General features: G+C 36.3%; 4 protein-coding genes across 4 annotated transcripts; 2 read left to right on the top strand and 2 right to left on the bottom strand.

Annotated features, from left to right (window-relative positions):
* Window positions 1–838: 838 nt before the first annotated feature.
* On the bottom strand, window positions 839–3,760 carry LOC131790408 (large ribosomal subunit protein uL14). The gene is made up of 5 exons (XM_059107617.2): window positions 3,708–3,760; window positions 2,731–2,943; window positions 1,930–2,001; window positions 1,235–1,276; window positions 839–963 (listed from the first exon to the last, which is right to left on the bottom strand). Exons 1-5 carry the CDS (start codon window positions 3,718–3,720, stop codon window positions 881–883), a joined length of 423 nt encoding a protein of 140 aa, XP_058963600.1. The 5' UTR covers window positions 3,721–3,760; the 3' UTR covers window positions 839–880.
* A 1,924-nt stretch (window positions 3,761–5,684) lies between these two features.
* LOC131790406 (peptidyl-prolyl cis-trans isomerase-like) lies at window positions 5,685–9,732 on the top strand. The gene is made up of 5 exons (XM_059107616.2): window positions 5,685–5,862; window positions 6,014–6,044; window positions 8,331–8,419; window positions 9,219–9,315; window positions 9,441–9,732. The coding sequence occupies exons 1-5, from the start codon at window positions 5,794–5,796 to the stop codon at window positions 9,650–9,652; spliced, it is 498 nt and encodes a 165-aa protein (XP_058963599.1). The 5' UTR covers window positions 5,685–5,793; the 3' UTR covers window positions 9,653–9,732.
* A 272-nt stretch (window positions 9,733–10,004) lies between these two features.
* Window positions 10,005–17,267, bottom strand: LOC131790405 (SH3 domain-binding protein 5). The gene is made up of 7 exons (XM_059107614.2): window positions 17,028–17,267; window positions 16,766–16,828; window positions 15,516–15,647; window positions 14,513–14,683; window positions 13,855–13,985; window positions 13,261–13,303; window positions 10,005–12,713 (listed from the first exon to the last, which is right to left on the bottom strand). The coding sequence occupies exons 1-7, from the start codon at window positions 17,139–17,141 to the stop codon at window positions 11,649–11,651; spliced, it is 1,719 nt and encodes a 572-aa protein (XP_058963597.2). The 5' UTR covers window positions 17,142–17,267; the 3' UTR covers window positions 10,005–11,648.
* Window positions 17,268–17,293: 26 nt separating this feature from the next.
* LOC131790424 (divergent protein kinase domain 2A) lies at window positions 17,294–22,913 on the top strand. The gene is made up of 4 exons (XM_059107636.2): window positions 17,294–18,004; window positions 19,698–19,854; window positions 20,143–20,443; window positions 20,987–22,913. Exons 1-4 carry the CDS (start codon window positions 17,538–17,540, stop codon window positions 21,280–21,282), a joined length of 1,221 nt encoding a protein of 406 aa, XP_058963619.2. The 5' UTR covers window positions 17,294–17,537; the 3' UTR covers window positions 21,283–22,913.
* The last annotated feature ends 1,095 nt before the right edge of the window (window positions 22,914–24,008 follow it).

Below are 24,008 nucleotides of genomic sequence, written 5' to 3'. Positions count from 1 at the left end.
GTATTTCACACAAACCATGGCAATGCAATTCTCGGGAAAAGGAAAGCGTACGCTTGATCCAGTACGACGAGAACGGTCTGGTTCCAATTATTCCTCTCATGTGTATCACCCCAAAACATATTTAGTCTCATAAAGATCTCGACCCAATCTCTTCTTGCTAAAAGTTTCTATCCCATACCGCAAGGATAATTTTTGCTCTTTCTCGAGAGAAACCAGCCTTCTAACATTATACTTGGGAAACTGAGTAATTTTCAGCCAGAGGGGCTGATAGACTACAGTAAACAATGAAAGACTTGAAGAAGGAAAGGATAGTAGGCACACGAGAAAAATTGGTGCATCTTAAGGCCACCAGACAATCCCCATTTTCACCAGATTTTAACAAAATGTTGGTGTTTCAACAGTCTCACAAAGAGAGTCAACAAGTTCCATGGTTACTTTGGAAGAAAGCATGTTACAAACATCTGAAGAAAAACCAGCAAGCGTAGTGTGAAACAATACACTCCAGTAATATATCTGTCAAGATAATAACTTTGTTGATTTGTAAATCTATCAATAAATAATTTTAAACGTGGCTTCACCAACACTTTAGAGAGTCTACTTTAGACAACATAGTTTTGATTTCAGGGGGAATAAAGGGTAAGTGAACTTATGTACCACACCAAATGAATGACCAATATTGCACATATGCAAAAATTGGCAGGGGTCAGCTGTTCCTCTGACAACTAAAACTGACAATTGTTGCCAGCCTCTTATTTTTTCAATCTCCCCTGACTGAGAGACTGACACAGGCAAAAATATGTGAAAATCAGAAGGTTCAATACATCAGATGACAGCTGTGTGTAGTCAGAGGAGTTTAATTTTGACACATGTTCTGTACATTTCATTGAATGCTGCCAGCATTTGAGGCAATCCTTGGCCACAGATCTGCACATTCCTTGGCTACAGGGCCAGTGATAGCAGAGCCTATAAAGATAACAAGAGACTTGTCACAATTATCTTTAAAAATACAATAACAAAAAAGGATGCAAATTCTATTACTTAATTTGACACCTCATAAAACTTCACCATCAACCTACACATTCAACTTTGATTCAGTCAACAAAAACACTTTGTTAACTAGCATCTCGTTTTCAAATAATTGACATTGTTGTTCACCAAACTGTCAGTTGTAATAAATCCTTATCAGCTGCATCTCTCTTGTATTAAAAGTCTGTCACAGTTTCCTTTCTCTCACCTTTCATCTCTCCTTTGTTATTCACTATGACTCCTGCGTTATCTGTAAAGAAAGAATATCCATACACAATTCTTGTTTACTCAAAATAAAATACAAAGACCCCATAAAGCCTAAGCAATGCTTGACAATCCTCAATTTTCCCTTTTCTTTGATTTTGATTGACCAAGAGCGGAATTATAAGTATACCAGGAAAAAAGAGAGCAAGAGTTCTGTGAATACTCTATTTCACTTGAATTTTTCAAAATTTCCATGAAATGTCAGACTTTAGATAAACCATGATATTGACACTAATCAATTCTTTGTTTGCTGCATATGCTGTCACTTCATATAAAACCGTAAATTAACAATTGGTTCATACATCAGCATGTGTTCAGCGAGATATGAAGCATGCAGGAAGTTTGGAGAGCACGAAAGATGCATAAGGGTTGCTCGAGGCGTAGCCAAGAGCAACTCTAGCTTCTTGAGTGCTCTCCAAACTTCCCAAGTGCTTCATATCTCGATGAACGCACAGCTGACATATGAACCAATTGTTTTATATCATTTTCAATTTTTTTTCGCAATGGATTTGTTTGCTGATGTCATGAGCATGCACAATAGGAATGCGAAGCACACTCGTGCAATTGAATTTGATTACACAAATTTACTACCCATGTTATAATGTTATTTAATTCAGTCACTTGAGTCATGAAGCATACCTTCAAAGTAAATGAACAGCCCATTCTTCCTTCTAAATGCCTTCCGTTGTCTGATAACTACCGCAGGCATTACTAAAAAATAAAAGATTAAAAAATATTTACTAAAAGACAAGCAGAGACTTGGAAGAACATGGTTAATGTCTGAACCCTTTAAACCCTAACATCAGTATACAGATTCTCCACACTGTTCTCTATTAATTTCCTAAGGTGCTGAAAAGGAGAATTTGTTTGCCAATCAAAAGGTTCCTTCCCTGGTGACCATTTCCATTATTCTTACAACCTTAGCATGTGATTCAGGAGTAATAATGTAGGGAGAAATTGGATGCTAGTCACTCTTAGGTTTTAAAGGGTTGGGTCAAATGATGGCAAGTTTGGATAATTGTTGTATCTGAGAAACCTTGCACCTACCCCTCCCCTAATAGAGTCAAGTGATAACAAGTTAGGGTTAATGTTGGGTTAGGGGAGGGGTAGGTGTGAAGTTGCTCAGCTACTGACATTGACCTCCAGTTCTTTCAACAAGCAAACAAAACAAACAATAGATAACTGTACAATTATGTTAGTGACAACTTAGCCAACATTTAATAGAATAACTTTTGTTTACTAACAATGCCATGCAAAATCACACCCTAAACAGTAGCATGGTGGTTTTTCCTGCTCATAATTACTCTTAACTCTGAGCCTTTCCTACTATGCAGTAGTACATCAAAACATAGCCAAAGAATTTTCCACAGAAGCCTGAAATATCTCCCATCTCCCATGGCAAATAAAGATCCTGTTATTGTACTACACTGCACAACTCACCCTTTTTCCTAAGCTCTGGTTTTCCTTTCTTCACTGTTGCCAGAACCATATCACCAGATCCTGCTGCAGGCAGTCTGTTAAGACGGCCCTTTATTCCCTTAACTGCAATGATATACAGATTCTTGGCTCCTGTGTTGTCAGCACAGTTTATTACTGCGCCTACTGGCAGACCCAGGGAGATACGAAACTTCCCTCCGGAAGAACCACCACGTCCTAGCATGGAAAATGACATCAAATAATTCACAAACTGGTTGTAATAATGTGACTAATGAAGTTCTCTACAATTCAGTGTAGAGTTAACTCAATTGAGAATTGACTCTCACATCCAATTGTTAAGGAAACGTTGGTCTTTGCTGGTAGCAATGATGCACAAAACAGGCGCAGCTATAAAATAAGATGTATCAACGAATCTAACTCTTCACTTAACATGAAAATAAAACCTTTTACGGCTTACACAGTGTGACTAAGATTTAATATTTGGTGAAAAAATAATCCTAACCAAATCCCCTTGTTTCTTTCGACTGACAATATTATTTTATAAGTATTATTTTGCCCTAAATGTGACAGTTTCATGCTTCAAACGCAAGCTATCACATACAAAACCGTGTCGTATCTAAGGTAAGGCGCAGACTAAATTACTCAAATACGAATAAGATAACTGGCAGAAAAATTAAGTTTACTATTCTAACGAAGAAACTTCAACCTAAACGCAAGCTAAGTTTCAATTTCAGTCAGAAACAAGTAAAATGTGTTCCGTAAAGGCAGCATAATGAAACACATCTGCAATCAACCTCTTCGCGAACACATTGACATTCATCGATTAAACTTCCAAAGAAAATTTACAATTTCATCAAAATTGATACAATGAAAATAAAGTTTATTTATCAATTATTTCATACAAAAGGTCTTTTACGGTAAGATGCGTTTCAACAAGCCGATGAAACACGATTGCAATTCTTCTCTCTCTGTATCCTTACCTCTCTTCGACATGTTGGATAGAGAAAGAGGATTAGTCAAGATCACGCATGCGTCTGATAGGACCCAGTACCTCTGGATATTTGTACCCGTGTGGGGTCAAGTAAGGTTGTTTTGCCAGTCGATTAATCGTTCTGTTCTCGCCATTACTCGTATCTATTTTGACGAAAAAAATAAAAAAAATGGTAATAGAGACAAAAGCATACTGTTTCACGTAGAAAATTTTCTGACCAGTTTGAAAGATAGAAGGCAAAGTAGGTCGGGGAAGATCCAGAAGTGTATTACGAGTACTAGCGATCGGCTTGCGAAAGCTAATTATACTTCTCGGTCTTAATATTACTACAGTAAAAATCAAAACAATGGCATACTACCACTTGTAGTGCCACTGGAAGCGATATCACTGACTAAGTCAGTATCCTACAAATTTAGGCGAGCGCAACGAGGATACGTTTATACCGAAACACTCCTGTTAGGTGTGTGAAGGTGTCTCTCCACCGAGCGCGAAGCATCGGGAGTGACTGAATATGGAATTTTGGGTTGGCATTGGACTCCTAGAAAGGGTACCGAACCAGAGCTGTTACGGATATCACCAGATCAGCCACGAGGGCGATGCGATGGAGATATCTGTAATAGCACCCTACGCTTCCGGATACGAGGAGCCACCAAGTCCATTAATATTTTCGTTGTATCTCGGATTTCACAGACATGTGGTAGTGAGATTGTTGATTTTGTGCAGCATTGAGGTAACGAACTGAGATTCTGGGAGAATTCGAATCGTAACTACCTATGGTGGTTGTTACTGCACTATTTGAAATTTTATGGCAATTATTACAATTCGGGTAAATTTAGGACCATCCTCATGCGCATGCGTTTCAAAAGGTCACAGTGATGTTAAATTTTAGTAGGCAACTAACACTTGTAACCTTCTCACTGTTGATGAATTTTAAAGATGAAAGTCTGTAGGGCCCCCTGCTCTATGAAGGAAATTGCAGACGGGAGATAAACCTTCACAGAACTCATTTCGTTACATGAAGTCCCGTGCTATGCCTTATTACAAAATACAACCCACACATGTCGTCTTCAGCGAAGTTACTTTATCATTTGTCATTACTTATTTGTGAAAAACAAACAAATAAATAAACAAACAAAAAAGGGTAGAAGGAATATTTTCTATTTTGGTAACGGCGCGCGCTAACTAGGACTGTCATCACCGGCACGAGGAGAATTGAAGATACACAGCATTGTTTTTTCAAAGGGCTGGACGCTCGGAACTTCAGAACGCACGCTGTGGTTGTTTTACCAAACAATCTGACCATGATTTGAGAAGAGTAAGGGGAGAAATAGGTTAAAGGGAACTTACTCTATCTAGCGTGCGTAGCTAGCAGTTTTGCGTGCGCGTCACGGTTTTGTGTGCGTTGGATGAGCAAAGATGCTGCGAGTTTTCAAAACTATCTTCTGTCCCAAGCCTCTCGCAGCTTTGTTGTTCATTTCTTTGAAAAAAAACATCTGCAGGCCAAAGTGCATCTTTGGTCGGATTCTTGAATAACTAATAAACTATGAATATTGTGTGTAGCAATAATATCGAGCATATTTAACATTTTGCGTGGCTCCTCTGGTGACTATTACTTGAATGAATATAAGTAATAGGAGCTCATTACCTGAACGTAACGAGATTTGAAAATGAAAGCAGGGTCAAGAGATGGAAAACCCCACAGAAATTTGAAACTTTCGTTAGATCTCTCTTTTTTTTTCGCTTTGCAGCACAACTTCGGTGGGAAACAGATACGGATTAAAAAAAGAACAAACAAAAGAGAACGAGAGCTTAGTATTGCATAGTCTTATTTCTTATTGTCTACAAAAATAACCTTACCTGTCATTTTCACAAAACTGACAACCATTGTATTCTGTCCCAGTAAAATTTCAGCATTCTAATAGTGTTGGCGATAGGGGAGGTCGCTATGTAACACCACGTGATAGAAAAATCCCGCTCTTATCTTACGCCCTACTTCGTCTTCCGTTTTCTGAAGATTTACTCGACCTATTCTGGCGAATTTATTATCTTCGTCTCGTCGTCTTGTAAGCTCAGCAATGTCAAAGCCAAGGGTTTTTTTCAATATCACCATCGGCGGAAGTCCAGCCGGACGAGTTGTGATGGAGGTAAACGACTGAACAATCTTCTGCAATATTCGACAGTACAAGAAAGCGTTGACAGACAAAAGCTTCGGTATCTTAAAACGAAAAGGTCTCTCTGTACTTCTCTTCATCCTATTTTTTTCAATTAATCGTTTTCTTACCGTTCTGTTAACAGCTCAGAAGCGATGCAGTTCCCAAGACTGCAGGTTTGTGCAAAATTTAATTTTTGTTTCCTAGTTGACTGTAAGGTAATAGATAATAAGTTTAATCGTTTGCACGAAACAACTCCGATCAGTCAAATTTCACGTGTTGCTGCCGTTGAATTTCCTGGAAGAGCTCCTAATTGAACAAACTTAACTATAAACGTCAAAATTAGTCATCTCATCCTGAGTGAAACAGAATTTTGTCGTTTCGCTCAAAAAAACTTGCACCAGTCAGGTGAAAACTTCACGGCACGTGTTGTTGGGTCTTGTTGAGATTTCATATTTTCCCAGATGGTACTGTTAATTTTGAGAAACCAATTCAAGAGTCTCTTCCCAAGTCGAGAAATAGAATTCCTTCCCGGAAAATTCACGGAGCAAATTTGAGGATTAATTTAGACACATTTCAGTCCCTCCTCTTAATTATCGATGAAATTAGAGCAGTTTTTCAAAGGAGTGGTTAAACGAATGCAGAATGGAACGAGCTTTGCTTTACGATGCTGCATGATCGGATGAGAAAACTCGTGTTAATCTTTCAACCAAGTGGATGCAAAACTAGAGCTAATTGGCTAGGTCACTCACATGTACAGATTGCTCGCTTTTCGTGCGAATTCTGATTGTCACCTTAAGATCTTTTATCATCCCTCTGATTGGCTGTTGTGACGTCTTTGATTTTGAAGCTGGAGTCTGAGCAATGTTTAAGTGAGAAGAATTTGTAAGGGTTAGTCTTTCTTGCCAAGGCCTCCAGTAATCCAATGGTTTTTTTAGTTTCTGAGTCAATGGTGCTCAAGGCAATGTAGACTCCTTGTCATGGAGTCAGACTGTGAACATTCCTATCATTTTTAGTGGCCTTACACATGCAGACATTGTTACAGTAACTAATTTGGGAGAATGGCAGAAAGCAAATTTCACTCCTTGCAACCATCACTTAGTCACTCCTTTCCACTCCTGTCAACTATTTACCCGCTAGTGTATAGGGATTTTGCGTGTTCATTTTAAGTTCCTGCTTGGGGCTCAGCTGATAGCAGTCTGCTGAGGAAGAATGTGTACTTAACCAACAGCTAAGATCTGAGACCAGATAATTTTACTAATGGCTGAAAATTGATGAAAATTAAGACTGAGTGCATAAGGTCTGAAACAAGGTTTAAACAAATTCTGCGCATACAAGGTGCTTGGATAAATTACTTTCAAGGGTGACAAGTTGTCTAACATTTCAGTATTTGTAGGCCTTTTAAAACCTTGTCAATCCAGAATTTGAATACTCGATCACCAAAAAAACAAAATATTGATGAACTATATTCTTAAATGTTTAAAACCACACCTTTTTTCCAAGAGCAGAAGAGGAAAGACAAACAATTTGCTTTGGTAATTGGCTTCTTGAATGCTGATTTCTGCTCAGAAAAAGGTGATGTTCTGGATGAAAACAGAAAAAACATGCTTTTGAAGAATACATTTAAAAACAGGGGAACAAAAGGAAAAAGAAAGACCAAAAAAAAATTGCTACTGTCTTGAGTTGAATCCTGGCCCTTTACTTGTGAGGAGAGGCACAACCTTCTGTGCCAAGGGAGCAAATGTGATTTGAGACAAACCACGTGCTGTCAGTGAATGGACCAAAAGTTTTAATTCAGTGGCCTTAATATTTCATCCCTTTATAATTCCTTTTCTGAGTTCAGTAGTCCACAGCCACTTAAAATTGTATGTTTGTTCACGTTGTTTACATTTGGGTGCTTTTATAAGAGTCAAGCTCAATTTTATCAGGGAAGTGGTAATTTCGATTTTAGTTGCACAATCATTACATTTATTACAGCATTCAATGACCAATTTACTCAGAGATAAGCCTTGTGCTGGTAGCTTTTTTCTGGTCTGAAGTAACAGTCTACTAGTAATTGGTAACATGTCTTGGCTGCCCTATTGGTTTCATGAGTCACATCACCCTTGATTGCTTCCAGCCACATCACCTTTAGCTCTGCAAAATGAACCCTGTATGGGTTTGCCTTGTATTTAAGGGCCCCCTTTAACTAAAAGCAGCACTTGAGAAAGTCCACTTGGAGAGCTGAGCCTCATAAGAGGATATTTGAGACCCATTGTGAAAACGAAGAGCAACATACACCCTTGTACCCTTTGGGTGCCTATTTTCATTGGTGCACTATTGACTGGGTGATGCTTAGTGTATGGAAGTTCAGTGAAGTTCATGATACCAATAAGCTATGATCAGGGGGTTGAACAGGTCTGTCTTTGACTCACCCAGTTTTAGCTATTGTATGTTTTTTTTTAAATGATATTCCTTTTTAGAGAACTTCCGTGCACTGTGCACTGGTGAGAAGGGATTTGGCTACAAAGGGAGTAAATTCCATCGAATCATTCCCGGGTTTATGTGTCAGGTAAGTTTCTGTTACTGCTTTAGTTACAAATATAAATATTATCTTACCTAATTCTTATTAACGCTAAACTGTAAATCATTTTTTATGCTCATTAAGTTGATCTTCCCCTAATGGCCACCTTTCCACAGAAACCTCCTCATTTGTCCCAGCAAGTGTCCCCCACAGTAACCCTTAATTTGTTCAAAATTGTTTCTGTCGTACACACCCCTTCCTTGCCATAACAGTCTCTTCTTTACACTGGTTATTTTAAGGTTGCTGTTGTAGAGAAGTTCAAGGGTTTTCAACATTAAGAAGTCAAATGCTAATTAAAAAATCAGATACTGATGAGTTTTCTAGACATAATGTCCTTCTTTCTATGCATGTCAAGAGCTTATTCAACATTAAGATTTTGACTGTCTCTGTCAGACTGTAGCTTATTGAGTGAGTTATAGTATGTCTCTGATAGGGTACAAGTTGTTATATATTGATTTATAGATAAAGAGCAAATGCAGCCTTTTCATGTTGGGAATTTCTTGGCCAAAAATTGGTCAGATTTGCAAATTTCTTGTGAGATAGGAATCAAAATCCAGCCAGCCTTTTCAACCTCCTTAGGCACTTCTCTTTAATTTTAAGGATCTGCTTCCCAAATTTTCTTTAAATATAGTATATTTATGGTGCTAGGTTGTAAATGCCCTTGGACAGCCATGCATTCAGTATGAAAAAATGGAATTAAAAGGATACAGCCATCATGTAATGGATAAACAACTGTTGAGCACATTATGTACACATGTAACTTTCTTTAACCATTATATTTAACTAGGGTGGAGATTTTACTAATGGCAATGGAACTGGTGGCAAATCCATTTATGGTGAAAAGTTTGCTGATGAAAACTTTTCCTTAAAGCATACTGGTGCTGGTAAGTGTTTGCTCTGATTTTGTTTATGTTTAAGGTGAGATTTAATTTTCTTTGACTTGAAATATATTTTAAAGTATCTTGTTTTCTTTTGTTTATTTTGTTTGTTAATTAATACTTAATTTTAGGGATCCTATCTATGGCCAATGCTGGCCCCAACACCAATGGATCACAGTTTTTTATTTGCACCGCTAAAACTACGTGGCTGGATGGCAAACATGTTGTGTTTGGAAGCGTTGTGGAGGGTATGGATGTCGTCAGGAAAATGGAAGCGATAGGTTCTGACTCTGGCAAAACAGCAAAGCCAGTAGCAATATCAGATTGTGGGCAGTTGAATTGAAACAACCACCTTTGATCTGCTGAACATGTAAACTGTAAAATGGTAGAGATCAGGAAATAAAACTTCAAGTTGTTTTTGCAGTTTGTTAACTATAAATTGTTTTCACTGATCTGTTAAATAAAGTTGTTTTAAAAGCGCGAGTCTCTGAACATATTCACAGAAAACTGTTAGTGGTCTGCCTTGAATGGACAATATCCAAAAATTGGAAAGGTTTGTGAGTACTCTCAAAGGGCCTTTCGTTCAATAAAACTGTAAAAGTGGAGTCAGAGATGAATGATATGTGCAAAAAATTAGCATATAACCCCAAAATCCAACTGGTGTATTTCTGTTAAGTGAAAGAAATATTGGACAGTTTGAAGAACACTTTCTGTTTATTATGATGTTTAACTAAGTAAAAGCAGCTTATACCAAGCTTTGCTGATAAGAACCTTCTCATTAATTAAGACTGTTCTAACTTCCACTAACTATTTTAACTTACAGTCTTTTCACGTTGTACAACATTTTCAACGTTGATTTGCTAACTGATATCTCAACTTTTAGATGCAATTAGTGACTTCCTTTGTCAACTTACAATAAATATAAATATTTGCTTAACTTAAAGCCGATGCAGTTGTCTCCAGAAACCAATCATGTTGGAAAAAAAAAAGTTTAAAATATATTATCTTTGCAGTTAAAAAAAAAACATGCCCTTGCTGTCTACAGAGGGAACTCTACATCCTTCTATTGCATTTGCCCAGACCTTGTGAAATATGTCTTCTTCTTGCATGCAGTAAAGCTAGTGCCTGGCTTTATATGTAATTAAATCACCCACATCAGTCTTAAAATGGTTCCTCACCCATAGCATGCCCAAGTACACTAAGTTACATGTTAAATATATATTAATAAATATCTACAAAAAAAGGGACTCAAGTTATAAAGTTTTAAAATACCACTTAAGAAAGACTTTCTGGTCTTTGAATAAATATTAGGAGAAAAAACAGTTAATGTAGATTTGACCTTTCATGAATGAGTTACAAAGAGATGATCAAAATTATGTATTGCACTGCAAAGGTAGTTGTCAACTTTCTGCATTTCTAAAAATACTAAAATGTAATACGAGCTGTCTTCAGGTGACTGAGTGTTGTTGTGCAAACCAAAACACATTTAGAATGATCCTGAAACCTTTAGTTTATGTATATGTAATTAAATCACCCACATCAGTCTTAAAATGGTTCCTCACCCATAGCATGCCCAAGTACACTAAGTTACATGTTAAATATATATTAATAAATATCTACAAAAAAAGGGACTCAAGTTATAAAGTTTTAAAATACCACTTAAGAAAGACTTTCTGGTCTTTGAATAAATATTAGGAGAAAAAACAGTTAATGTGGATTTGACCTTTCATGAATGAGTTACAAAGAGATGATCAAAATTATGTATTGCACTGCAAAGGTAGTTGTCAACTTTCTGCATTTCTAAAAATACTAAAATGTAATACGAGCTGTCTTCAGGTGACTGAGTGTTGTTGTGCAAACCAAAACACATTTAGAATGATCCTGAAACCTTTAGTTTGCAGAAGTGATTAACATCTAATTTCTCCCTGTAACATCCATACATGATCCAGTAAAAAGCTAATGAGAATACTCAAACATATCATGTAGAAGTTGTCATCTTGATCTAACACCAAATTCTTGTTGCTACTTATTTACAAGGAAATGTGTTACAGCTGGAAAGAAGAATTGACAATCAGATCTTGGGAGTTACAGGGTTAATACTGAATTTACTAAATTAAATGCCTTGGCAGCAAGCTGAACAAATCAATTTAAGTGTTAAGCTTAACTTAGAGCAAAGAATCTCAAACTAAATTGCCTTTGCCATCCAAATAACATGTAAAATCATTTTAAAAGAGCCCTTTGCTTTAAACATGCTTTAATCGCATTTGGTAAGTTGTCAAATTTTGAACAGTCTTACTTATCTTCCTCACCAAATTGTATTGAGCTCAATTATCTGGTTCTTACATCACATCCAAATCCATGTGGCTATTATCATTGGAAACCTCTTTATTAACAACTTCACTTTCATAATCAGTTTGCCCATTCTTAGTAACATCTACAGAGTCTTCCTCACTGACTGGACCTTGCACTTCTGATGAAGTTTTGCTTTCAATATTTCCTTGTCTTGCTGATGTACTGTTACTTTCACATCCTTCTGCAGATTTGATAGAATTATCTACATCATATGTATTCTCTGTAGCCTTCCTTAACTTGAGGTCTTGCAATGTGGAAGCTGATTCTTGTGTAGCTTCTTCATGTACCTGGCTTTCCTGATCATCTTTATTCATCTCCTTATTCAAGTTCTGATTCTCAAAATCAAACTGTTGATTTGTCAATGCCTTAAAACATTTTTCATCATCACTCCTTCTGCTACCTTGGTCAGCCACAACCTGTACCTCTAAACCACTTTCAACTTCTTTTTTATCAGAAAACTCACTTGCTTCCATTGTGTCCTGAGATGCACTCGCACAACTATCAACTTGTACAACAGTCCATTTTTCATCTAGTACTGAAGGTTTGGAATCGCAATTAGAGAAATGTTTTTCCATGTTTCCTCCCTTTTTAACATCCTCAGAAGAGCCTGTTGGACTATTTTCACCTTGGCATACAACAGACACCTCAGATTCACTGATGTCCTTGGTAAATGATTCTTGAAGCTTTTTACTCCCCTTCTGTTCATCAAGAGAGTTACAACCCTCTGGGTCACCATCTCGCTCGCCCACAATCAACCCACTGTTTTCAAGTTCTGCCTCTTTTGTGGACGAAACTATTGCTATCTTGAACCCATAAGATGGTTTTATTTGCAGCATAGTCCCACCTTCCAAGTTTGTTAAATCTGTGTCATCAGGGGACTCTGCCCCAACCCCCTCCTCTCGCTCAAGTAAAAGGGCATCTAGGCTCTCTCTGCTGCGTCTCATTTCATGGATTTCTTCACTGATGCCTTCTAAGTTCTTCAGGGCAACTGAGTATTTTTGTTTTGCCTCCTGAAGACTTGCTTGTGTGATTTCAACTTGATGCTTGTGTGCCTAGTGAGAAGAACAACTATTAATACAAATAAATTTGGCTAAATCATAAAAGGGTGGACAATTTATTTGATTTGTTACAAGCTGATAAGAGCTGGGATGTACATAACATGTACGTGAAATTCCCAAAACATTCCTGAACAAATAATTTGCAGCACAAAAACAAAGTAAATTATTTCTATTTGATAATTTATGGGTGGCTCTGAATTTCCCCTTTAATTTTGTTACACCCTGCACAAATCGTTGCTGTAATCTCAGATTAGTAAGCTAACTTCAGAGATAACTTAAAGCAAAAGTAGCAAGTCAACATTTTGAAAGGTTACACCACTGCTATCATTAGTGTCTCATTACATCAAGTGAACATTGGAAACATTATTCAGTTTCCAGACAGTTTCTGGACAGATATACATGTATTAAAGTACAGGGTGATGGTGATAGGTGATGTTACTCAAAGGGACAAAAATGCTACGAACTATCATGTTACATGTGAGTGAAATTCATTACTAATCCGGTTTTATTTGCAAGGAATGTTTACAGTTAATTCAAGTACCTCTAATATTTGATCATACTTCATCTTCAAATCAAAATATGGCCTAGAAGTGAAGAGAGGAAAAAATTAGTCTGGTTTTACAGAGAAATTGCTATAGGTAGATCAGGTACTAAAAGGTACTAATATCAGTGAAAGTGCCTGACATTTCAACAACTTCATGCGAAGGTCATCATTACAATCATTGCTACTGATAGTCTCTAACCATGACAGTAGACTTTAGCTCAAGTTGTCAAGACATCAGTCCCTAATACTGAAAAATAATCCTTAACAGAATTCCTCTCATCTCAATGATCACCTAAATCAACTGTTACTTCTGGGTTTAATCCTTTAATTCCCAGATCAAATTTGTAATCCTCCTTACTATCAACCATACAATTCTTATAATGTTACCAGAAGTTCAGAGAATTTAGTATTGGATCAACTGAATATCCCAAAATTGATATTTTTCTATATTCTCATCACTTAGCTAGTTCATTTTGTATTGATACTGTAAGGAGAAATTCTTTCTTGGTCACTCATGGAAGTTAAAGGGCTAAAACTGACAGTATCTAACAGAAGTTCATGTTTGTGAAGATCATGATAATAATTGTATACCTTGACTTGTTGATAGCAGAATTCAGCTTTGATTTTAATTCTGTCACTTTTCTCCCAGCTTCACTGAAAGCTTGTGCTGTCTCAAGATGTTCTTTTTCACTCAAAGCTCGCTCTTTATCAGACTCCATAACCTACCATAATAGAAGAGAAATGATTGAAACTCTCCATCATGTAAGGTTAGAAACCCAGACCTTCTGATTTAAATTCTAGTGGTCTATGAGTGAGCTAATAAATAATTGATGGTGAACTGCAGTGAAGGCAATGACCAGGTTCATATGTAACAAGCACCCAATACACTACTCAGATCAAAAAGGTTAGTAGTTTCATGAAATTGACAAATTTTGAGCTCAATGTAGAAAGTTGTTATTCTCTGTGTCATATGAGTGTGCACCAGTTGCGAACACTAAAAGTTCTCTCAGTATGATTATGTTGGTCACTGAATAACATCTTCTTTCACCTAAAATGTAGGTGTAAAAATTCACCATCTTCATAGATACTATCCTTGTGCATAAGCATCACATATCAACTTCCTATCTAAGTAGTATGCAAAAAGTTTGTCTCAATGGACTTAATTGGATCTTTTTTAGAGTAATCTTGCAAAAAAAAAATCTTTACTCACAGGTAAAACAAAAGACAAATTTTATACAGGACCCCCAACCTTTAGAACAGCTTGATTTAACATTTCTTGCCATGTTGGGTCCAGAACTTTATGCTCCTTAGATGTGGAGACAAGTTTCTGTTCTGCTATGGACAGCATTTTCTTGGCTGCTTGATGTGAGCTACAGGCCCTCTCATATTTAAGTGCAGCTTTCTGAGTTTCAATCTGTGACTAATAAAAGAAAGACGAAGTTGTCTTACTCTGAATACAAAACCATTAAATAATACATAGATTATACTTAGAAAAAATTGTTTTTTCATTTGGCCTGGGTACTTTACGCTTGGGTTTCAATCTGGAAAATTCCTCAAGCAAGTTCTTGAATTGTAATTAGACCCTTTAACTCCTATAACTAATTAGCATGTAACTTCTCCTTGTAATAATTATTCATACATTATCCAAAAATCAGGTAAAGAGAATACTCAAACATATCAGGTAGAAGTTATCTTGATCTAACACTCAATTCTCATAACCAATTAAGAAGAAATGTTTGTTAGTTAGATGGGAGAATTGGCAATCAGATCTTGGAAGTTTGAGGGTTAAGTGGACATTTAAACTTATTGTCTTACTGACATGGAGATGTGTGGCAGCTACACAAGAGAAGAAACCCTTGTCCATGCCATATGTTAACTGACTGTAATAATATACATGAACAAATTATGCACATCTGATTGGCAGGAAATTAGTGTCCTTTTAGTGTGACACAAGTGCAAAGTTGTCACATGAGTGAAAATTACAAACGGCGCACACGCTGATGAAATTTTGTCTGTTTTTCATGTAAATTATTAACAGTTAATGACATGATTTCTCATGCAATTTGGTGTAAATAAGCACTTGTAATTTTTCAAAGACTACAAATTGCACTTACCCTACAGGCGCATGCAATTTTGTTGCACTTGAAATTGTGTACTCGAAATCATGCTGTTACCTATTCCAATATAATTACTACAGATCACATAAAATATTCAGGTTTAATGATTGTACTTAAGAGTCAAAAAGTTCAAACCTGTTTTGCTTTCAGTACTGCATTATAATATGGCCGTGCTCGATCTATACATTTTGATCCAAGAAAGGTGGCTTGGCTTTTCAGAACATATGCTGACTCTGTCAGTGTCTGTCTGAATGTTGCTTGAAGCTCCTGAATATTAAAAAAAAAAAAAAAAGGCAAAAATAAATGATACAAATCAATTGGAATTGTTGATAAGTAGTGGCCCTTCCATGGAGCAGCTCTTCAGGTTGAATTTGGAATTTTGAGTGTTAGTCTTTATGGAGGGAAGAAAAGATGAGTATATTGAAAAAAAGTCCTAGGAGCAAGGATGAGAACTAACAAAAACAACAATCAACCACATTTGATTGATGCCATGAGCAGGAATTGAACCCTGACTGCTGTGCAGGTGAGAGGCTAAGTGCTCTCACTATTGTGACAGCCCATTTTCCAACCCAAAAAGGAATAATATTTGATACCGAAAAAAAAAAGAAGACCATTAACATGAAGTTGTAGGGTAACTAATAAATAAAGTATGCCCCTTATACACATGGCCTGCATTACCACAGCTTATTATTATGGAACTCTCTCCCAGACACTTGAAAAACATTAAATTTTCAAGAATTCAAGCAGGAGATCCTCAGATATGAAGCTTTTCCACAAGTTATATTTTCCTCTGCATGCATAATGTTTTATATAGTTTATAAATAATATTGGAATTGTAATATAGCATATTTTATTTTATTTTAGCTTATTTTCTCGAAGATATTAGCTCTACAGCTACACTGAATTTCGAGTATAAATAAAGTATATGTATGTATGTATGTATCATCATTTCATCAACGGAATTTTAACCGAGTCCTTGACAGTAACCAAACCAACTTCAATATAACAAATAATTAGGAAACTTCTGATGTTCGATATTTTACCACAAATACAGTCAAATCCCTGGTATGTAGCCCAATTCGCAAAAGATTCGGAATAAATGCCAGTGGGCTAAAGGCCGGAGGGCTAGCCCTCAACTTCAATGCTGAATACGTTTTACAATACACACTAGTTCAAGCTCGTGACATTTGGAATGGACATCTTCAATATGAAATTATTGTAATCAATATCGTTAAAGAAACATTTGGCTCGATCGACCTTCAGAATCAACGTCTGCATAAATGTAAGTCTGCATCTATCTAGTACATCAAAGATAAACGCAAGCATTTATACAACTATTTTAATCGTTAAGCTGCACGTTATGATATTAATATACATATTCTTACCTCAAGATCGTGTTCCAGACGATTGATTTCTGCGGTCGAAGAGTTCAATCGCTCTAACTCCCCCTGTTTAAATATCACGAAAAAAACTCGAACACATTAGAATTGAAAAACATGTGTAGGTAATAAAGAAACACTGTTACTGTGGTAGTTTTCCAGGCAGTCAAAACTAAAAGATAAATATTAATGTGTACAACGGTAAATTTTAGGGTGTTGTAATCATTTAAGATAAACAACTGACCGTACGTGTCTAGAAACTGTCTACCTTCACTCGGGGATCTAAGACATCTTCACTGTCTTCCTCGTCTTCAGCATCGCCATCAGCGCTACGAAATTGCACTTTACTTTCTGTATAGGTCTGCGAGGCACCTGAAGCCATATTCTAGGGCGACATAATGAAAAACAGCGGTGTAAATAGGTTATGTTTGAAACGGGCAGAAATAAGCGGTGACTCACACCAGGAGCAGATCAAAACAGGTGTATTTTGATGAGGCCTCAATCTCGAGCCCAGGCTCCTTTTGGCTCCTTGTTAGCAATATGGTCGGCAGTTGGCTTTCTTGAGAACACGTTTTCTGCCGCCGAAATTATTTTCCACTTCAAAACGTCAATTATTGTTTCTGAAGATTTAATTACTTTAACAGAATCTAGCAGAATATTTGGGAAGGACTGAAATGGGAGCAATGTTAAAAATCACACAAGGTGACACTTTTCAAAGCTGGCCTTTTGGAGTCCACAGCTAATGATTCAACTCAGCTGATCGACATGACCTCCGATAATGTCTGGTTCAAATATTTGTTATTTTGTACCAAGGCGATGGCGCGTTGCCGTTTTTGCCGTTGTGCTGTTGATGTTTGCCTATCTTCTCCTTGAACCGATGATCAAATCAAATTTGCCGATTGATGTCGGATGTGAATACGAAATAAAAGACGTGATTGTAACGCCAGAATCACTCGGAGTAGGCCATTGCCCTGTCTGTTTTGGTCGCAATGAATCTATCTGTGAAGGTGTTATACACAATACTGTACGGTTACGCCGTAAAAAGAGGGCTTCATTGGGAGATAAGTGGAAACCAAAAGCTCTTGGTATATTGAATAAAGACAGAATTTCGATCAAGCATTTAGGAAATATCAGCGAGTTCCACAAGCTTGATAATGAATTGTGTAGCATGGTGGGAACGGTAAATGCTCCATGCGAAAATGATGTAGTTCGGAAACCGTTCCTTAATCTTTCATCAATAGAGAGGTAAGTGATGTTTTATCAAATTTTGAAAACTTCACTTTTTATTTGGATTTGTTACTAAACAATGATCGAAGTGTCAAAACAAGTGCTATTGCTACTATATTATATATCGTACGTCACGCAATGCAAAACAAAAATGTTTTTCAAAACAAATTATGGAGCTAATCCAGGCAAAAAAAAAAACGATGGTCTTAGCAGGATTAGTGCCTTTTTTAGTGTAAACAAATATTGAGTAATGTCGGAGGTTAAGTGTGACACCTATTATACTCTTAAGGAGAGTGTTAAGAGGCTCTCCCCTAATTACTGATCAGGATTAACCAAAGAACCTTCCTTAATACCGATCATTTGGTTGCACTAAGTAGTTTTATTGTTTTAATTATGGAAGGGCACGGCCTTAATACACGTTATGTTTCCTTCCAGTGATAATAGAGATTACAAAGAATCAAACAAAATGGCTAGAAAATCCCACTTGTGTGTCTCTCTGTGAGTCACTTTATTTGACAGAATAGTATTACATATTATCACTATTATAACATCACTGGCAGTACCCATGGGCAATATGAAGCGAATCCTGTGATCTGTTTAGCTACCTGAGTGGACAAGATGGGCCCATCTTGTCTGCTCTTGATTGCTTGCTTTGGTCCCGTGCTAGATAGGATATTCCTTGGAGAAAACTTACAAAAAGGTTCGTAATTATGGGGCAGTGTTACTGATAGAGTTGCAAAAAGTGGTTGAAGACAGTCAAAATAAAGAAAAGGAAAAAGACTCCCATGGGTTTATTGAACTACAAAACAGTTGGCTGTCTTTCCCTTCTCTCGAAATAAGCAAGTCATTCTTGATGCTTAATGAACTTAAAAATTAAATGCAAAATCTTTTTGCTCTGAAATAAATCCTTTATTGACCAAGCTTTTTTTTGGTAAAGATGGCTTGATATTAGCGTCATTGTTTTATGAACCTTGACTTAGTCTAACTCTATAAAAAAAGTTTTTAAAAAAAACTCAGCAAATTTCAAGCTATCTTGACCTCACACTTGATCAATAACACATAATTATATAGTATGTTCAGTGTACTCTCCAAGAACAACTTTATAACTTAGTTTTTTCAACCCTCAAAATTGATGATATTTTCAGTTTCAATGGTGTTATCTTTCTTAAATTAACTTAAATTGATAATGAAGAGAATTTGGTAAAATGAAGGGGTCCTTGGATTGAAGTGCTAAGTGACTTCTGATGCAAAATTTACCTCTCCCTATGTTCACAAGATAATACCTTACAATTTTAAAGCCATTAGGATAATTTTGGAGCATATCATGGGCTGTGGGCTTTCTTCTGCACACTAGACTGCAAGTGTTTTCTTTTTCTCTTGAGGAAGGGTAAGAACTATTCTCTTGATGTTGAGAAAAAACTTTGGTTAGAAAAGATAGCGATGAGATGCAGCGTAGACTATGCTTAATTAATTCTGGCTCATGCATCTTATTTCCATACACCTCTAGGAACATGTTAGCCTCCAGGAACATGAAAACTCGATACTTCTCTTTGTCTCTCAGTGCACCCCTTCAGATAAAAATCCTGATGCTGACAATTTTTTTTTTTCTCATCATCTGTTAGTTTGTATTGTTTTAGTAAAGAGAGGTTACCAATACATATTAACGATTCCTGATTGTTGAAGGTTAAAACAATTATGTTTTAATTTACAGTGTAATGAAGGAAACCATGTACTGTCCATCAGAGAGATTCATCTCCAAAGTTAAAAATATTTATATAGGAGAGAAATTTCAAAAGAGCCAAACCAGTCTTAGAACTTTGCATCTTACTTCCACACTTTATGTGAACCAGGAACCCATAATTTTTCAGGTGAGCAAATGCTATCCATGAATGTTTGTAGCCTTTTTCTCCCATTCTTTAACAAACTGTCCAAAGTTTTTGCATTCTCTTACAAAACTTGTTCAAAGTTGTGGGCCAAAATACAATTTATGTCTAATGCTAGGATCAACAATGCCCAAATCAATCTTTGAAAGGGAAATTAACAAAATATAGTGGAAAAAGACAATCATTGTTCTTAAAATCCTCATGGTTTTAATTTTAGTGAATCGATTGTAATTGAGTACGATATTTTCTTCTTTTTTGTATCTTTTTTTGTAGGTTTTTCCTTCTGAAAAGGGCTGGCCTTTCCCCAAATTCTATGGAGCTTGTGGCAGAGTGATTATAGTTGAGGATGCAGGACTTCCTCTTGATTATTTTTTGTCATATCCCTGGATAGAGAGAGCAAAGCTGGCCCTTGCAGTAATCAAGATTGCAAAGCAGCTGTCAAATAATCCAGAAGATTGGGGATTGTATATGACAGAGATAGCACTAGATAATTTTGCCGTATCAAATGGAACAGTGAAACTTGAAGATGCAGATGGAATTTTAGTGGCTGATCTATCAGGTTCAGGTATCAAAGGTAAGGTTAGCAATACTGTGTAATTTTGTTTTTGAATTCTTTTACATACTAAGAAAATTTGGTTCTATCAACTGACAAAGTACAAATCCACTCTAGTGTATTAAACCAAAATTATCTTGTCTACTCTCCCTATGATGCAGCACCACAGTTTCTTGAGAAACTTGCCCCCTTTATTAATTTTTCTTTCAAATACCAACTTACTGGTGAGAAGAGCAATAACAGACAATAGATTTTTTAGGGTCAGTTAATGAACAATCTAGATTGAATGTAGGGGCTACATGGTGAAATACATTTTGACCCCTCTATCCCTGGGGTAACTAAGGAGTACTATCTTCTTTTGATATCCATACACTATCAAACTTATGGGTGATATGAATAAGGAAATAAAAAATAAAGTAGAGGATATCATCTATTTAAAACTAAATTCTTGGAACTAACATAGTAAGAAATGTATTGATAACAGACAGAAAGGAGAGTCACAGATAAATTAGAAACATCTAGAAGTAGAACCTTACCATGACTTGTGCTAACTCTATTTTATAGCTGAAAGAGAAAAGACTGTGGATGTTTGTGACTGGGAAGAGACAAACTGCTTGTCCTCACACCCGGCTGAGCTCTGCAGAGGAGTCATACGAGATCAAAATTATTATGCAGTTTGCCGCAGTGTGTTATCAGATATAGGAAGTGGAAAAGGACTGTTACACTCCCCTCCTGAAGAAGGGGATTTTAACGATTTGCTCCAGGAGGCACTTACAGAATGTGTTACAGCACAAACATTAAAACGAAAAGAAGCTCTTGATCTGGTAGTGAGTTTACTTCAGAAGCAAATTGAAACATGATAAAATGCTTAAGCATGATGTTCATAGTAAACAGGTAGCTGCAATAATTTAACTTCTTATCCTTTCCAAACTCAATTGTTATTGTGCCTTTTCATTAACAGGAGACCTGTTAATTGACCTTTCCTTTGTGGAATTGTTAGGATGTAAGTGTGATATTTCACAGGGCTCCCAGCATTCTAAGACCACTTTCCTTGTGTGCTGATTGGCAATTTTGTTTGTCTCTGCTTTCAAATGTCAGAAACATTTATTTAACCCTTTAACTGCCAAGAGTGACTAGCATCTAATTTCTCCTTAAAAGCTCAACCCTGAATTACACATTAAGGTAAAAAGATTAAAGGAAATTATCACTAACTAAAGAAACTCTTGAATGTTAGGTAAATTCTCCTTGTCAGCACCTTAGGAAATGTATAGAGAACAGTAGGGAGAATATGAATACTGATGTAAGGTTGTAAAGGGTTTGTGGTTGCTGGGTGGTAGACACTTTTGTGATGAGTGCATCCTAAGACCAAAACTAACTGACCTACCACTGACAGTGATTCAGAACAATTTTCAACTTGACATGGAGCCAATGGAAAACTCATAGGAAAGGCATGTTAACTATGTAAAGGAGCAAAGAATATCAAAGTACCAGTGCAAAATTATCATTTTTCAACACTTAATCTACCTGCAGTGCAGCTCAAAGATAAGGGGACCAAAATGTGCCCACTTAGAACTAGTCTAAGACCAGATGCAGACTAGTCTTGACAGACAAAGCAGATGCATCCAACAGTAGATGCATCTGCTTAATAAGTATGTTAATGAGCTAGCTGATTGTTTTCTCTATTGTGGAATGATTATTGTTTATTTCAAAGGGCATTGTATTGGCAGAGTTTGTGTCCCTGAAAAGCATTTGTCTTTATGATTATTTATGCATCTATTTGCAGCTCCCTGTGTTAAACTGCTGGTGTTTTATATAACGCTTTTTGTTTCAGTGTTCTCTGGAATCTTTATATATTATTATAAGTGAAATACTTACTATTTGTGGTAATATATATAAGTTATTTAGGCAAACTTAACTCTCAAGACAATGGCACAACTATTAATATGACACCCTGTTTACCAAATTATTTGGATGCAATAGGGTCATATTTACATGTCATTGAGCAATTTCTTAAGACAGACATTCATTCATACTTGGTATAATTATAGAACACTTTGGACAAGCATCCAGTCTGTGCTTAAGTCTCAATTAATGTTATATATTTTGTAATAGACAGAGTAACCAATGAAATAATATTAACTGGTTACCTTCAAATAAGATGTTGTTTAATTTTTTTGGCAGGATGAACAGTTTTTTGCGACCCCTTATGCGCCAAACGAATGGTAAATAATTAGGAATTTTTTGACATGCAGATGAAATGTATTTACTGTTATTTATTGTTAAAGTAATGATAGAATTAGATGAAATTTGTTTGCTTTTATGAGCTACTTAGTAGCTAGAGTAGATATACGTATCAAGTTCATATGGAATTACAGAGAATTAGCTTATATCTTCGAGAAATAATAATTAAAATAAACATTAATAAAAACAAAATAATGCAAAAAAAAAAGGAAATAGTGTATATATATATATATATATATATATATATATATATATATATATATATATATGTATATATATATATACACATACAAGATCTACAATAACCGTGCAAGACCCCTACTTTTCTTTTACTGGGTTAAGGTATCTAGGCCTTGTATTTGTCTTCTATTTAATAATATACCTCAAAGCTTTGTTGCAGTGTTGTTACTTTATTAAAGTTTTGTTAATGACAATCGAAAATTAGGAAATGATTAACTAAGAGATTACTGTTGTAATGACTGACTGACGAATGATGACTGTTTACGTGCGTTAAAAATTTTTGTAGATTTCTCTGCGTCCTCTGCAAAACAACAATGTGTAATGACCAAACTTTGCGCTGTCTGGAGAACGTGAACATCTACGGCTAATTTTTTAAATTTCTATTTCTAATTTAAAGCTGTGTTCCATTTTCAGTTTCGAGATAGTTTTGACCGTGAAAAACAAATTAAATGACTTTTGAGTATATCGCGAGATTCGTAGGTAAAATAAAGGTTCGCGTTTTAACCGACGTTGTCCACGGCATCGCCGTCGTCGTCGTCGTTTCTTAAATTCCCCATTACTGTTGGCGAGTGGACCATTGGTGTCCGTGAGTTCTTAAATTAATGGCGTCAGCCAGTTATCATGTCGGAGAAGTGACCGGTAACCCTGAATATCGACAGTGGTAGAGCATCGAAGCGTGAGGGTCCAAGCTTTGAATCTTTGTTGGGTTTTGGGTTTTTCTCTTTAACACGTGCTCGTCATGAGAAAATTCACATCTTTTTCTAAAATGTTGGAGCCCTTTTTTTAGTGTTCATATTGAGGTAAACTGTTGGGAAAAGCTTTCAAAAGTTTACTCCTGGAGCGAAACGACTTATTATCTGAGGCCAAACGACTTCGATTTCTCTCGGTAACGAAACGACCGTAAACCATTTGCACTTCTCAAATTGAAATCACCTGGCATCTCTGAAAATGCATCTGATATTGTCAAGAAGTTTAATTGGACGAACTTCTGTGAACTTTAATGACTGTCTAGTGTGTGGTCTATATAATGTTTAGCCTTAGCATAGGGTCAAGATCACCCTATTTACTAAAATAAACACCAAGAAAAGTTTTAAAGTATTTTGAT

This window comes from Pocillopora verrucosa, chromosome 10, assembly GCF_036669915.1.
Source record: "Pocillopora verrucosa isolate sample1 chromosome 10, ASM3666991v2, whole genome shotgun sequence".
Taxonomy (NCBI): domain Eukaryota; kingdom Metazoa; phylum Cnidaria; class Anthozoa; order Scleractinia; family Pocilloporidae; genus Pocillopora; species Pocillopora verrucosa.
Note: the sequence above shows the minus strand (reverse complement) of the source record. Positions and strands in the feature narration are given on the sequence as shown.